The sequence below is a fragment of the Haemaphysalis longicornis genome, unplaced genomic scaffold (assembly GCF_048455015.1).
Source record: "Haemaphysalis longicornis isolate Haplotype H1 unplaced genomic scaffold, Haemaphysalis longicornis Haplotype H1 scaffold_1, whole genome shotgun sequence".
Taxonomy (NCBI): domain Eukaryota; kingdom Metazoa; phylum Arthropoda; class Arachnida; order Ixodida; family Ixodidae; genus Haemaphysalis; species Haemaphysalis longicornis.
In genome coordinates, this window is record NW_027526203.1 from 338375375 (window position 1) to 338390839 (window position 15465).

General features: G+C 46.4%; 1 protein-coding gene across 4 annotated transcripts in view; it reads right to left on the minus strand.

Moving 5' to 3' along the window:
• The window catches only part of LOC144152920 (sodium-coupled monocarboxylate transporter 2-like), a 73536-nt gene that overhangs the window by 25109 nt on the left and 32962 nt on the right, over positions 1-15465 (minus strand). For all 4 annotated transcript variants that reach the window (XM_077684501.1, XM_077684509.1, XM_077684493.1 and 1 more), the window contains exons 5-7: positions 15179-15336; positions 14942-15082; positions 437-566 (exon numbers count right to left, since the gene is read on the minus strand). In XM_077684501.1, coding sequence (XP_077540627.1) covers positions 437-566; positions 14942-15082; positions 15179-15336 — 429 coding nt within the window. The remainder of the gene's footprint in view (positions 1-436; positions 567-14941; positions 15083-15178; positions 15337-15465) is intronic.

Here is a 15465-nt window from a genome sequence, read left to right on the forward strand (position 1 = left end):
AGCAGACGAAGCAGTGGCGACTCCCAAGCCACTTTCGGGTGATTTCACTATGACGTCACAGACACTTGTCTGCGCGATCGGCTGTCGCCGACTTCAGCCACCTCCAAGAAACATGACTGGGCAGTTGTAGTGGCCGTATCACTTGAAAGCTGATATGCAGTAAACACAATGATAATTTTATTTTTAATGCTTGTATATAATACGTCACTCCTGCCAACATTACGTCACTGCAGCGCAAAATCTGAGTTTTTCAATATTTAGATTTTTTTGTTTAAAAAATGGTTCGAATGGAGCTGAGCGAGTTACCAAAGGCTAGTTCTTTCAAACTGAAGACCAAAGTTGCATATTGTCTTCATGGCTTCTTTAATGAAGTTACAGGCTTAAATAAGCCAATCTGAATTGTTCGAACGTTGCGAAGTTTCAAACGTTGCTTTACCTGGTCAAGTTTGCTGATAGCACCAGAGAGAAGCGGGTCGCAGTCTCGGTACCAGTACACCAGGGCCACCGCCATGCCAGCCATGATGAGGTTGTAAATTGTATTCAGTGTGATGCCGATGTATGAAATGCTGTCGTGTGAATGGCGAAAAATAAGCACACACTTTCAAAACTGTTGCAGAGAAGTAGTTCACTTACATGTGTTAGCGCAAGCCGGAACATTGCTACATCTCGCTTAGCGTTTGTTCGCCAATTCTTCGTGAAGAAATTACACGTAGGTGAAATCTGTGACACTATGCGAATTCGTCTCGCTGATTACACCCAATCCCGCACTTTAAGAAGTCCCCGTAGACCGTCTTCACCAATATGCTCCAGAATTACTACTCGAAGCGCTCTACTGTGCAAATTCGGCTAATTACGTGGGTGGCGTTCCAGTTTGAGTGACAACGGGTATCTGCGCTGGGTCATCGCGCAATTTATTGATTTATTTTTTTAGTATACTGCAGACATTCTCGGTCCACGGAGGAGTGGTACATAGGGTATACAGACAACGATGTCAGGTACAGAAAGGCACAGACACAATTCAAGAAAAGAAGAAAACTGTTCAATTCCCAGTATTGTAAAACAACAGTCACAGAATGCAAAGTTCAGAATCATGCGGAAAAGTACAATCCAATCCAAGGGAAGAGACTGCTTACAGTAAATCCCCTATTCTACATATGCATCAATTGTTGAAAACATCAATAGTTTTAATCTTTTCAATAAAGAATTTTATTGTGTCACCGTTCACTGCTATCGATGGAAGTTGATTCCAATATGCCATTGATGACGGAAAAATAGAGTTTTTGTGAAGGTTGTTGTGACTTTTGGGCAGTCGTATTGTCTTATCGTGGTTAGTTCTCGTGGATTGCCTGAAAGGTTCAAGAAGATGGTCTGATCTGGACATTGTATAATTCCCAGTGCAAAGAAGATACAGGAATTTAAGTTTAGAATGTATTCTCCGTTGGTAAAGACAATGAAGTTCGGCTCTTTTACGCAGATTAGTAACACTGGTATACCTGGAGTAATCTGGAAACACAAATCGAACTGCTATATTTTTATTAATGAGAAATTTTTGATATGGACTCCAAATTATATCTGCGCATTCTAGTGCTGGTCTAATCACGGTCTTATAGGCGGTTAACTTTACTGCAGGGGGAGTGTTACGGAGTTTTCTTTTTAGGAAACCCAGTTTACCTTGCGCTTTCGAACAAATAGCAGTTATATGTGGTTCCCGATTAAGGTTGGATGTTAATGTAACTCCCAAATATTTAACTTGATCGCTTTTAATAATTTCCAAATTGTCTAATGTATAAGCAAAGTTTAGTGGTTTTCTTCTTATTCGTGAAAGTTATGGCTACGGTTTTCCTTGAGTTCAATGTCCCTGAAATAAGTAGCTCTGGATTTTCTTGTTTTTTTTTTTCAACTAGTTGATTGATTGTAGTGTTTAATGCGCCGACGCAACGCAGGTGATGAGGCGCGCCGTAGTGAAGGGCTCCGGATTAATTTTGACCACCTGGGGATCTTTAACGTGCGCCGAAATCTCGTACATACGGGCGTTTTTGCTTTTCGCCTCCATCAGAAAAGCGGCCGCCGCGGCCGGGAATCGAACCCGCGGCCTCGGGCTCAGCAGCGCAACGCCTTAGCCACTGAGCCACCGCGGCGGGTTTTTTTGAACTAGCGTTAAAGGACACGAAAAAGAAGTAATCTTCTGGTCGGGAATCCCATCTTCAACACTTATCGCAGAGCCTTCAAGGGAACTACTCACAAACATGAGATCAAGCACAGAAGAACAGGAACCTACAATACGCGTAGCACTAGATACTAGTTGCGACAATGAGAAACTAAACGCTGTTAGTAACAATGATTCTGCACTTGCTGCCTCTCAGTGATCGTGACATAATTCAGGCCAGCTAATTCCTGGCAAATTAAAATGTCCGCACAAAATTATCTTCGACCGCGAATTTGTATGTTGTGCAATATAGTCGCGCACAATTTCGAAATACTCAGGGGAGGAGTTTCGCGGTCGATACAGTGCGCCCAACAATATGCTTTTTCCATAGAAATTGATCCTGCACCACACACTTTCGTGGTTGCTAATATCCTCTAAACGGGAAAACTTCACATTCCTTTTGATAGCTATCGGTACCCCGCCGCCTCATGTTGTTCTGTCTTTGCGGATTAATTTGTATGAGGAGAAAACAAGCACAGAATCAAGCACGCCTTCGTGCAACTAGCTTTTTGTAATAACTAAAATATGTAGATTGTGTTTTAGTATTAGGCTTTCCAGTAGAGTTAGCTTGTTTAAAATGCTGCGTGCGTTAAGTGGTACAAATCGAAGGGTTTTAGTACGTTCCCGTCATTGCTTGGTTTGAATTTCCGGCTGCCTTGGCGATGCGTAACTGGTTTTGCCATTCTAACCCTTCTATTGTGATGCGAATCCCAGACGAATCCCAGCGAATCCTAGACGAAACGCCTTGCCTATTGTCCATGCGCACGTACACTTTTTTTAGTCAAATCATACGTTCGGCTTTGTCATTCGGCAATTTGGCACACTTGGTCACTTGAAAAGGTCATTCTGGAGCGCTGTTGTGTAGACGCCCTGCGAAGACTTCTTAGAGTGAACGGCCCCATCAAAATTCCTCACGTGTCGTTATGTTTGCCATGCGCGGGCTCGTCCGTCTCCTTCTCGAATAATATGTATGTCGCTGAGAGGGAAGGCGCACACTAGGGCCACTATATCTACGGCCCACAACTGCGAGTTCGACCAGCTCGAAGCTTCTATTTTACGCTCTTACCTATGTGTAGATAACGTCGCAGAGCTCCTCAGTCACCAATTGGCGGCAACTGAAAACTGTGGCACGAACCTTATCAATTTTTTGAAGTCCAACTTTGTTCTCAGTACTTCTGTAACCACCCACCGTCTTCTTCAGTACTTTCGCCTAGATTTCATACGATGAGGTGCCACGAGAAAAAAAAAAAAAACCCACACACAGACCTTTGAAATGGCGCCGTGAAACTTCATGAAACGTCAGAATTGAGAATGTAGACCCAGCCATGTTTAAGCCGGATGCACATGACGCAGCTAAGACGCCTTCAGAAAAAGCTTCAGCTCAAGATGGCGCATTCACTAAAAATTCATGAAACTAAGCGTGTGTGCCATTAATGCGGGAGCGTTACCTGGCTCAGTTAGCGAAATCAGAAAAGCCAGAAACATGCGAATATTCAAATTGGCTGATTGAAGCCCGGGAACTTTGTGGTGAAAATTTGCATTGGCTGCCAACGCGAACACGGTTATTTATCGGGCTCACGTTTCCACTGGTGGCGAACGCGCGTCGCTATGCCCGGCCTGAGGCCCCTACTGTCAGTGAACACGGGCAACCTTCGCCCTAGCCAGCAGAGGGAAGGGGCTAGGACGCGGGTATGCAACCACCCGACGATAGGCCTAACATACAGCCTTGGAAATCTAACATAATCAAGTGGGGCCTGCTGCTTGTCGAAAAGAGTTACATGGTTCTTGGCAAGTTGTTAGGTTCAAAGTTAGAGTTTCCAAACGTTAAGCGCAAATATAGGCCTAACAAAAGTGATTTTCCAAGGCTCTTGGTCATATACGGCTGGAACAAGAAAAACACGCAATGAAAAAAAAGAATGGTGATGTTAAAAAGACCGAATGTGGCTGGTTTGTCGTCTGTCGCGTTGCACGACCAACACCACTCCGCAACACCAAGCTCAGGAGCACAAAACCTCAGCGACATTGCTCAACGAAAAGTGATGCTCATGCATTTTCTGATCAATAAAAAAAATTCAGACCAGAACTAGTTACAGTTACAAGTTACTGAAAAAAGTAACTAGTTACCGGTAACGCGTTACTAGTAACTAGTTACTGCCCAAGACTGATCGTAGCTGATGGCACGTAGTCGCACGACTCCTTATTGTGCGGTCCATAAGTTTCTGCGGCCCGCAAGAACAAGCTTTCAAGATCTGAAACTTTGGCAACTTCGTTTGAGCTCCACCGTATTCGAAGTGTGAGTGCGGGCATGATGCAATTCATTCCTCTTCATTTTACATCCTTAAAATCCAGGCAAACCGGTTCTGCAAGCCCTAGAGGAAGCTGTCTAGTATTACTGATCCGAGCCGTATTTTTTGTTTCATCAGCTTCTTTTCAACTGTGGCCGACCGACATGCGTCCTATTGGCGCTTCGATGGGGCAAATTTGTGGCTTTAATTTCGGTTACTGTCCAAAGGAAGAAGATCCAGAACACACACATGTGCCTTCTGCTGGCAATCATCAACCCGGCTGCCTCATGGGCGCCGGGTCCAGCATTTCAAGCTAACACTGCCGTCCAGAGAAGGAATCCAGGAAATGTAAAACTGAGATAGAGTACAGGAAGCAGGCGCTATGGCTGCTCCAAACGAACAAAACAAGAACATTCTGCATAAATTCCGAGATATGTGTACCAATGCGTAGCATTCTTATGCGGCTTCTCTTGAGTGTGAGTTTTTAAGCCAAATATTTTGCATTTCCAATTCCAGTCCGGCCAATTATCTCCATTTACGCTGCTTTAACGACTGGAACTGGAACATTCGCGAACTCTCCATTATTGTGGAGATGCAGGGCGTCATACGGTTTGCCGTTTTCCGTAATTACTTAATATTTTTCTTATTTCGAAATATTTCGAAATCTCGTTCGACTGATTATCTTCATTTACGCTGTTATAACGATTACATGTTTAACTTTCGCGAAATCTGTATTATTGTGGGAATTCAGGGCGTTGCACGGTTCTCCATTTTCCGTAATTTGTATTACATTTTTGTTTTGTTAGTGTTTCAAAATTTCTTTCTAACAATTATCTCCATTTACGTTATTATAGCGATTACAGGTAATACGGTCGCGAAATCTTCTTTATTGGGGAAATTCCATGCGTTATACGTTTTGCCATTTCCCCTATTTGTTTAATACGTGTATTATTTATTAGTTTTTGAAAATTATCTCCATTTACGTTATTATAACGATTACATTTGGAAAATTCGCGACACCTGCATTTTCGTGGAAATGCAGGACATTACACGGTCCTGGCTGTGAAGGTACTCGGTAAAGAATGCTATGCATTAAAAAAAGGCAGACGACTTCTACGCCGCGAAAATAACTAACGAAATGGTGAAACGTGCCAGAGTACCGCGATATATTCGATAAGCCGTAAAAGTATTTCACTAGTCAGATACAACTACATTTTTTCAAATGTATTTCAATACTGAAATACGGATACCAAAAGTATCTGAGATACTATCCCAATATCCTATTATTGCGATACTGCCCAGCCCTGATTCAAATTTGTCAAATGCACCAATAGGAGATGTTGCGCTCCCGCACATGCGCATACACGCCCACACACACACCAACATACACACACATGCACGCACGCACGCACGCACACGCACACGCTCGCGCGCGGGCATACACATACACCCACAAAAAAAGCGAAAGCGCTAGTCAACAAAGCTGCAGAGTCTCCCGTCTTTATCACCAACAAGAATACAGATTTTATTGGATTGAAGATGTTTTAAAATACGATTCTCCAAATGAAAGAGGGGCCTCTTGACTTCAATCATCTGCTGTGGCGCGCTGGAAGTGCAATGGCACCCGTGACGCCAAGGTACTTATTAGCTACACGTACGCTACAAAAACCGAAGCAGTACATGGTCAGTTCGGGCAGTGCATGGCAATAGAAAATTTAAAATTTTGGGATATTTATCCGCCGAAGCTGCACCCATGGGCTACCAGGCACGCCATAGCAGAACACCATTGATTAATTTAGATCCCCTGGGGATCTTTAACGTACGCTGAACTCTCACACATGGGCGTGTTCGTCTTTCGCCTTCACAGAAAAACGGGCGCCCGCTTGGACTGGGATAAACCCGCGCCTTCGCGCTCAGCCCCCCAGTTCTTTGAAAGTCCCGAAAAGAGAAATCGAACAAAGACAGTACTTGGGCTTAATGAATAAAGACTAAGGAACATATTCCGCTAAGTTTACATGCCCCACTGCCCTTTTTTTTCAGAATAAATTATTGTTTGCACACTTCAGCTTAATTACCGTCAGGTAAACATTTCTCCGCTGGGAAGCGCGGGTGAACAGAAAACTACAGACAGGAGATAGTTCGCGAGGGGAGCTGGCTGACTTCATATAGCTGTGAAAACGAAAAGTTCATGAAACAAAAACTTTCAAAAATATGATTAATTTGCTGAATTGTACGCATTGAAAGTGTCATTGTAATGAACTTCCAGAAAACAGAGTATCGATGAACTTTGGTGACGCTGAAGATGAAGGAGGAGACGCAGAAACAACGGTAAAGGACCATCCCCCGTGTGGGGGTGTGCGCCACAAAATAAAAATGCAGGAAGCTCACTCCAACGCGTAACACTTGAAGGTAGCGAAGCTGTGCGCAACCTTCACGACCATCACGACCGTTTAAGTCCACCATTGCAGCCGATGTGACATTTACGTCATCTCTGTTGCTATAACGGCAAAGAAGAAGCATATTGGCTGCAATCGTGGCCGATGCGAGCAGGAAGTCTTCTTCCACGAAAGAACGAACGGAACGCGCACGGGTAAACTAGGCGCCGGGGGTGCAACGTGTACACAATCACGTGTTCTGGCTCGATGAGGTGACGTGATTCCTCTCCCCACAGTCCCGGCCGAGTGAGTGAGCCGTTTGACTCTCCGATATTAGCTCCCGGTCGTGGCCGTGTGGGTAAGGCTGCGAACGCTGGAGCTTTTTGTTGCCAATGTTGGCCAAATTCCCAAAGTGTGTATGCTTGGCTTAAAGGGGCCGTGCAGACAAAATATGTTTGTTTTATTCAAACAATTTCGTGCTTTACAGTGCCTTCAGCGCATATCAGGCAGCAAACGATGCCGTATTCACTTAGAAATTAATCAATTTAGGTTAAAATCTTGATTATACCATCAAGTCACGTGTTTTCGTGACGACTGCCATGAAGTCATGAGGGTGGGTATTCTAACTAACTGCAGCCTTGCTTACCGTCAGCCTTCCCAGATGGCGCTACCATAGGCAGCCGCGGACCGTTGTCCATCGTTGCTTTTTTTTTTTTTGACCGTATCTGCACCTGGCTTGCTTTTGTTACGGTAGAAAGTAACCATTTCGTAAAACATGGAGTATGCTCAACAAACAGCGTCACGTAAGCGAACGTCGCTTACGCCAATCGGCCAGTATCGTGTAAGGCAACTCTAAAGCGACAGACTGCTGTGCAGCTAAACAGGCCTAGTGCGCCGAGTACCAACCGCAGTGCGCATCCGTACTTCTATGTTCACGTATATTTTCGTAACTGTCATTGTTTGCCCCATTATTCTTACTGCTGTAAGATGAATATGCATTCCATTTGAGCGCAAATAGCTCCTGCCTAATTTTCGTTTGCTTTTGCCGGCCATAGCAAATCTCACAGCTTGGCATATGATATCATAGGTTCTGTTGCGGGAAATGAGCTAGGGGGTCACGTGGCCATTCTCTTTTTTCCTAATTATATAGCTTCTTTGAGCGAAGTTTGCGTTAACAGTGGTGTCAGCATGACTCTAACGAGGTAATCTTTCGAATGAACCAAACTAGTGTTTTGTCTGCATGGCCCCTTTAACGAACGTCCGCTCCAGGCACGCGGCCAACGGAATTTTTTTTTTTTTGGCTAATATTGGCCAATCTCCCTAAGTGCATGACGAACGTGCCTGACGAACGCGCTCTCGAGGTACGCCTGCGCGAGCGCCCGGAATTTTCTTGGTATTTTAGCTGCGGGCACCAGACAAATGATCTGCTTGATAGCTTTACTGTTAAAAAAAGGGCGTGCAAGAAGAAAGGAGGGAGAGGAAGAAGAGTAGAAACAGGAAGGCAGTGGAGGAGTTCTACCGGATGATGCTCGGGGTGCGCGTAAAAAGAGAGCAAGCTTTACCCCTTGGGCTTGTTGAGTTGTCCGTGCTTGCTGCACCGGGCTACCTCCCATTGTTGCCTGTCTGAGCAGCAGGGCTCCCGCGCCGGGCAACTCGCGGTTTTAGTCGGCGTAAAGGGGGGGGGGGGGAGCAGGGAGGGGAGGGAGGGGCTGGCCCAAAGTGCCCGACAAGCCTGCGGCGGCAGCCGATTACCGTCCACGACGGACTACCGATGTGAGCCTGCTGCTAGTTTTCGTTTGTGCCCATTTCCTCCGATATTCACGGAAGCGGGACTTACCAGCTATAGGGCAGTGTGGCTGTGTAGGACTCGTCCACACTTTCTTTGTCATTTTTGTTGTGTTCGTTAATATCTCTCAACATTCGCTTTGTCGTCCTGATTTGCTACTCCCGTTTTCCAGCTCGCGCTAATACAGTGCCTCTACCCTTAACCCTCGTGTCGTGGGCATTGATGTAGTGTGCCAGTCGCATCGGCCAGCAAACGTAACCGCAATAACATCGCAACCTCCATATACACTCGAGAAGTCGGATGCATATATAATTTCTCAAAAAATGTAATTATTGGGGCCCATTCATTATTTGCAAAGAATTCGGAACCATCTATAATGCCGCATTTTCCGGCTATACCCTTATTTGCCACCTGTAATCATGCATGCTGCGCCCACTTGAATAAAAAGCAATTTATTAGGTTTCAGGCGCGGTGGCTCAACTGCTAAAACGAAGCCTTCTGTTATCGATGCATTATTAGGTTTCTTTTCGCGTCGCAATCATCCGTCATAGAATAGGAAGTGTTCCGGACGCTGCATTTGAGCCATCCGCACGAAAGCACGAAAAACAATTAGTGTCTTCGTTGCATTTGTATTGGTTAAGAATACAGCGCGGCGGACTAAATGTTCTGCTGCATGGAACAGTTTCACAGTGTAAAGTTTTCGCAGTTTGCGCCTTTTCCTTCTCTCCCCCGCCTCTTCCCCCTTTCCTTTTTCCGTTTGAGAATATTGGTGTTATTTTTGTGTTGTTGACACGATTGCTTGGAGCGGCTGGCATCCGCCCAAGTTACGATAATTGGTTCTGGCAGCCGACCGCGATGCCTACTTAAGTAGTCACATGCGGAAGTCTTTCCTGCCGACAGGGTTGGGAGTGTGACAGGCGTTTATGAACAGGTTGTCGAAAGAAGACGGCTGCACTCCCGTCAACCTTGAAAATCGTTCTACTACACCTGTTCTTATGCAAGATAGATTGGCGTGGAGAAATCCGAACTGAAACAGCGTAACACGCGAAGTAATAAGGCAGCCTGCTTGGCAATTCTCACTAATGTTTGTGTCCTTGCAAAGGTCTGTTCAGCTGAAGCTGCCATATATATGTGTTTTACATAACGTAGTTCTACCTCATTCCCCCCTCGTATATGGGAGGTTTATCGCACGGTAGGGTATGTTATAAGGGGTAAGGAGGATTTCGAAGTCTGTGAGAGAGGCTTTGCCCAGCAGTGGACTAATATGCTACTAATAATGACGATGTCGCAAATATTAAGCCCTTCTTTGAAGCTGGGTGGTAGAGGCGTTTAAACTGGGATGATATGTCATGCTGAATGAGAGTGTGGGGAGGGCATTTATCCCGAAGCTTCGAAAGGCTGCCACGTTTGTATCTTTTTTATTTGTATCACTTTTATTTTTTATTTTTTCAATGTTTTTCTCATGTGTCTCTGTGTCTACTTACCGTATGTTTTCGCGCTGTGTGAGTTTTTGGTTCCAAATATATATATATATATATATATATATATATATATATATATATATATATATATATATATATATATATATATATATATATATATATTGTGAGCGATGTTTTCATACCGATCGCTCCACTGGTCATTCTCCCCATTCATAGAACCCAGAAACACTCCTATCATCAGCATCATCTTCATTCACGCGCCACCGGCTGCCACCCTGATATCTCGTGCCTCGGGCGACCGTCGTCTTCGACGGAGTCTCTGCGGGTTGCTCCTTTCGCGAAGCCGGAATAAACGGTCTGTGCTTCCCCGTGTCTTTGCCTTTCGAGTTGGGCTGATCCCCGCGAAAAGCGAACGAGACATGGGGGTATTATGGCTCCTTTACAAGCGAAGCTGCCAGCTGGTGTGACAAAGACATCTCCGTCGGCGATATTGTCGCAGGCCACAAAAAATAGTTTCTTCACCGGGAGGCAGAACACAATCTTCGGTAGCTACCAAACGCTGTATTGGCGCATCTGACACACTGGCAATGGCTGTGTCGGTGAGGTGAATAGCCGGTTGTCGGCAGGAAATTACCGCGGACGATGCTGATAAAAAGTCCCAACCCAGAATGATTTCATAAGCACATAGAGTCAGCACCGCACGCTGAATGTGATGTAGAAGCCCGTCGATCATAACACGCACTGTACAGTATACAGAGGGGCGAATCTTATCACCATTTGCTCCTCGTAAAGACGGACCGGTATAGGGAGTTCTAACTTTTCTCTGGCGGGAACTCAACTGTGCGCTAATAACCGAAACACTGGCTCCCGTATCCACAAGCGCATCAATACACACCCTTTCCACTTCTACGGATAAAATGTTCGACAGACGGTCCGGAGGAGTTCTGGTTTCTCTGAGCAATGCAGTTTCCCCTCCAAAAACTGCAGGCGCTAGTTTTCCGAAGCCTGGTCAGTGGGACGGGAAGCAGGTCGAAGAGGCGACAGTGAGCGGCGATACGGCGAGGGTGATCGACGTCGTGCCGCGCGATTGTAAGAAATATCGGTCGAGTCTCGAGGAGGCGAAGGACGGCGAGGAGGCGAAACGTACCCATTACAACGAGCCCCGTAGACAAAGTGGGTGTCATCCCGTTCATCAGGCGCGTAACCTCGTCGCTCGTCCTGTTGGCGTCGTCGGAAAAAGCGAGAAATGTGGCCCCGAATACCGCAGTAGTAGCAGACGGGGCGGTCCCGCGGAAAAAGCTGACGGTCGGGACGGACGTGCGAGTAGTATGGCTGAGGATACGGACCGGTTGAAATTGCTGTCAGATGTCCGTGAGAAGGTGGTAGCGGGGGAGCTTCCACTCGCATGGGTGGTTTCGAAGCAGCATCGCAGTATGACATGGCGTGGATAGTGGAAGGGGCGGGGTTAACAGATGGTATCGCCGTCATGGACGCAAGCTCCTCCTTGATGAGGTCTCGCAGGTAAGACGCGTTCGGGCGACAGTTCTCACGTGGGGGGCACGGTGAGGTACGGTTTTCCAGCTCCTCACGGATGATGCTACGTATCAGGGTACGTAGGTCCGTGTCCCCATCCATGCAAGTTGACCAAGGCTGAGGTACGTTGCAGGCGAAGAGACTGCAACTGGTCGAGACGTAGGCAGGTTGTTCGCACATCGTTTACGCTTGTGGGGTTCTGAAGAGCAAGTGCGCTAAATGCAAAAGGAGCAATTCCCTTCAAGATGTGGCGCACCTTGTCAGCTTCGGGCATGCTTTGGTCCACCCTGCGGCATAGGGCAACAACGTCCTCGATGTAAGAAATGTATGTTTCTTCGGGATGTTGCGCGCGAGAGTTCAGCTTCCTTCTAGCACAATCTGAGCGAACAGACGGGGTGCCGAAGGCACGGCGTAGCTCATCCGTAAAGGTAGTCCAATCAGTGAAGCGTCCTACGTTGTTGTAGACACGTCTTCGCCACCTCGTTTAGAGAGAAGGGGACAACCTGCAGCTTGCAAACGTCATCCCACCTGTTAAACTGGCTTACGCGGTTGAACTCGTCGAGCCAGTCGTCGACATCGTCCCCGCGAAGACCAGCGAAGAAGGGAGGGTCACGCTGGGGGCTTGTTAGCAACCACGTCGACGCCGTTTGAGCGGCGGACTCCGACCTGGCTTCTCGCTGCATCGGCGGAGCTGGTAGCAGGATGCGTCAACCGGAACGGAGCTCCAGGGGTGTAACTGGGAGCGGCGGAGGACGGGGTCAAAAGGCAACTCCACCACTTGAAAGGCAAAGGCACGGGGAAGCACAGACCGTTTATTCCGGCTTCGCGAAAGGAGCAACCCGCAGAGACTCCGACGAAGAAGACGGTCGCCCGAGGCACGAGATATCAGGGTGGCAGCCGGTGGCGCGTGAATGAAGGTGATGCTGATGATGGGAGTGTTTCTGGGTGCTATAAATAGGGAGAATGACCACTGTTGCGATCGGTATGAAAACATTGCTCACAATATGAAACATGAAACAGCGAAAGCTCACTGCCTTTTTTGCGGCTGAATAAAGTTTTGCTTCCTGAATAAATTGGGTTTTCAGTCCTCGCAGTTGTGGCGCGGTTAAACCTTAACTACTTTAGCTTTTGTCGAGTGGTCGCTTATAACGAAATTTTTCGCCGTCCCGCTGACTTCGTTATAACGAGGGATTACTGTATATATATATATATATATATATATATATATATATATATATATATATATATATATATATATATATATATATATATATATATATATATATATATATATTGTTGTTCCGGAGCTGCCGGCCCAAATTCGTTGCACGGGGCGACGTGCCAACAGCGGGGCTTGTGCGCGCCTCGTCCAAACCAGGCCAAAGCGCCCAAGGCCGGCAGGCTCATACTTGCCCCGCCGCAGAGTCGCCTCTCCTTTTGCGTCGCGGCGGCTTGGCGAATCATTCATGGGGTGAACGACCGGCATCCGACATGCAGCCACATGCCTGGAGCCGGCTTCACGGAGACGGCGTGGGCATCGCCCTCCCTTTCCCAATCGTGGCGGCTCGGCTGACGCAACCGCTTCGCTTTCATTCGTCGGATTTCAAACTTCGGCCAGCAAGAGTCGTGATTGGAACGATTCAAACTTCTCGGGGCCACAACGGATTTCCGGAGCTATAAAAACCCGCCCGGAGGCATTCCTAGACGGCATTCTTCGGCGGCACTTTTCGGAGGCACCGAGGGGAGAGGAGTGGTCGCCTTTGTGCGAGCAATGTAATGCTGTTGGTACCCTTGTACATACTGTATATAAATGCTGCTTAAACTTTGCGTCGGGTCGAGAACTTCATCGCTCTGCTCTGCGCCGCGTAGATAGCGGACGGAGCAAGACAACGCCGCTACACCGGTGACTGCGCTCGGAGACAGTTATGACGGCGTCGGAATGACTGATTCCCAACATCGGTGACAAGCTGGTATACGGGTCACAACAATATATATATATATATCTTCATCTCTCTCTCTTTCTCTCTCTCTCTCTCTCTCTCTCTCTCTCTGTTCTGGCAGTCTTGGTGCCATAGGGAGCTTAAGAGGGTCCAACGCTGGTCGACCACTCTCGACATGTCGTAGACACTCGAGTCAAGGCTCGGGGGTTAAAAAGAAGGTCCCCTTCACCCCGAGCAGTCCGAGTGGCGGTGGCTACCACCCCCAAGCGCAGGAAACAAAAGTACCTTAACATAAATACCTCAGAAAGCGGAGGGGAAAATAGCCGCGCCGGTAGCGTAGTGGTCATCGTACCAGACCGGTATTCTGGGGGTCGTGGGTTAGGATTCCACCCGGCGGGCATGTTTTCTCCGCTTTCTTCCTTTCTTTGTTTCCAAATTCTTTATCTGTTTCAATGACCTACCACAACCTCCCCTTTGCTTTCCGACGTTTTCTTGACTGTCAACCCTTATTTCTGTCTTATTTCAACGAGCCCCTTGTTTCCTATATATATATATATATATATATATATATATATATATATATATATATATATATATATATATATATATATATATATATATATATATATATATATATATATATGTGTGTGTGTGTGTGTGTGTGTGTAATCCGTAAAACATGAAATAGTGGCAATTCTCGCCACCCATTTCCTCCCATTACCTTTGTAACGCCAAACACACTAGTTTGTATGCTGCGCGACTGCGACAAAAGTAACAGCCACTAAACATGATATTACAACGTTGATCAAAGATACCTCTGGTTCCGTCTGATTGTACCATTTGAATGCTAGTATAGCGCTAGCGCACTGATTACTTAGCTTTTGACACCTCACCAATTACGTCCCTATTGACTATGTAGCAGTAAATGTAACATCTTTTTCAATATTTAGAATGTATTTTTTGTTTGTGGGATGACTAAGTCCTTTGGGGTGCAGAATATAGGTCACAGGCCTAGCAAATGTGACCTCTCAGAAATAATACGATAATTTAGAATGTACGTTGTCTTCAAGGTCGGTTTAACGACTAGCCCGTGATGCGCGCCGTCGATGGCGGTTCAGGAATAAATTAGTGCGCCCCCACGAATAACAAACGCCCCTTTACGGCCATCTACACAGGCACAGCAGAAATGGCTTACAGCAGAAATATTACCACGGTTCCCAGTAAATCCCCCAGAGATTTTAAAAGATGGGTTTCAAATTAAAATGTGACTACGCCACTGGTTGCAGCATAACACTTGCGCTCAGTAACAATTGCGAGTAAGTAAAAAAGGCAGTGATAATTGATAAGCTATTGCTGCAGAAAGTGGCATCGAACCTTTGCGCTTCTTTGAGCTTTCTGGCCGCAAGGTATCTCTGTACGACCACTTGATCCATGCCTGAACGGAACAGGCCGTGCACGAAGAGTCCCACCATGCAAGCCCAGACGTTTTCATCTTTTGTAAAGTCCAGGCTGGCCCTTGTGACAAGAACAAAGTGTGCCATGAAAAATTAATTCGCGCTTCAACACGGCCTTCTCGATTTTCCAGCAAAACCGAATGGATGAGTTACTCACTCAAAGAGATATTCTCTGATGTTGAAGTCACTGGATGGCCGCAGGTGCACATCGGTCTGATACGAGTCGTAAACAACCTTTGTCACAACGGTTACCGGAGCCATTAGGATAAGCAGAGACTGAACGCAGTCCGTCCACACGACTCCCCTCATTCCTCCCTGCAAACGATTGTTATGTCAGTCATTATTGTTGCTGGGTAACACTGGGACATAAATGAAATCCTACAGCTTCGAACATGTTTCAATTAATTTTTGTTTTTGGATAAAAAGCTATCAAACACCAACTCG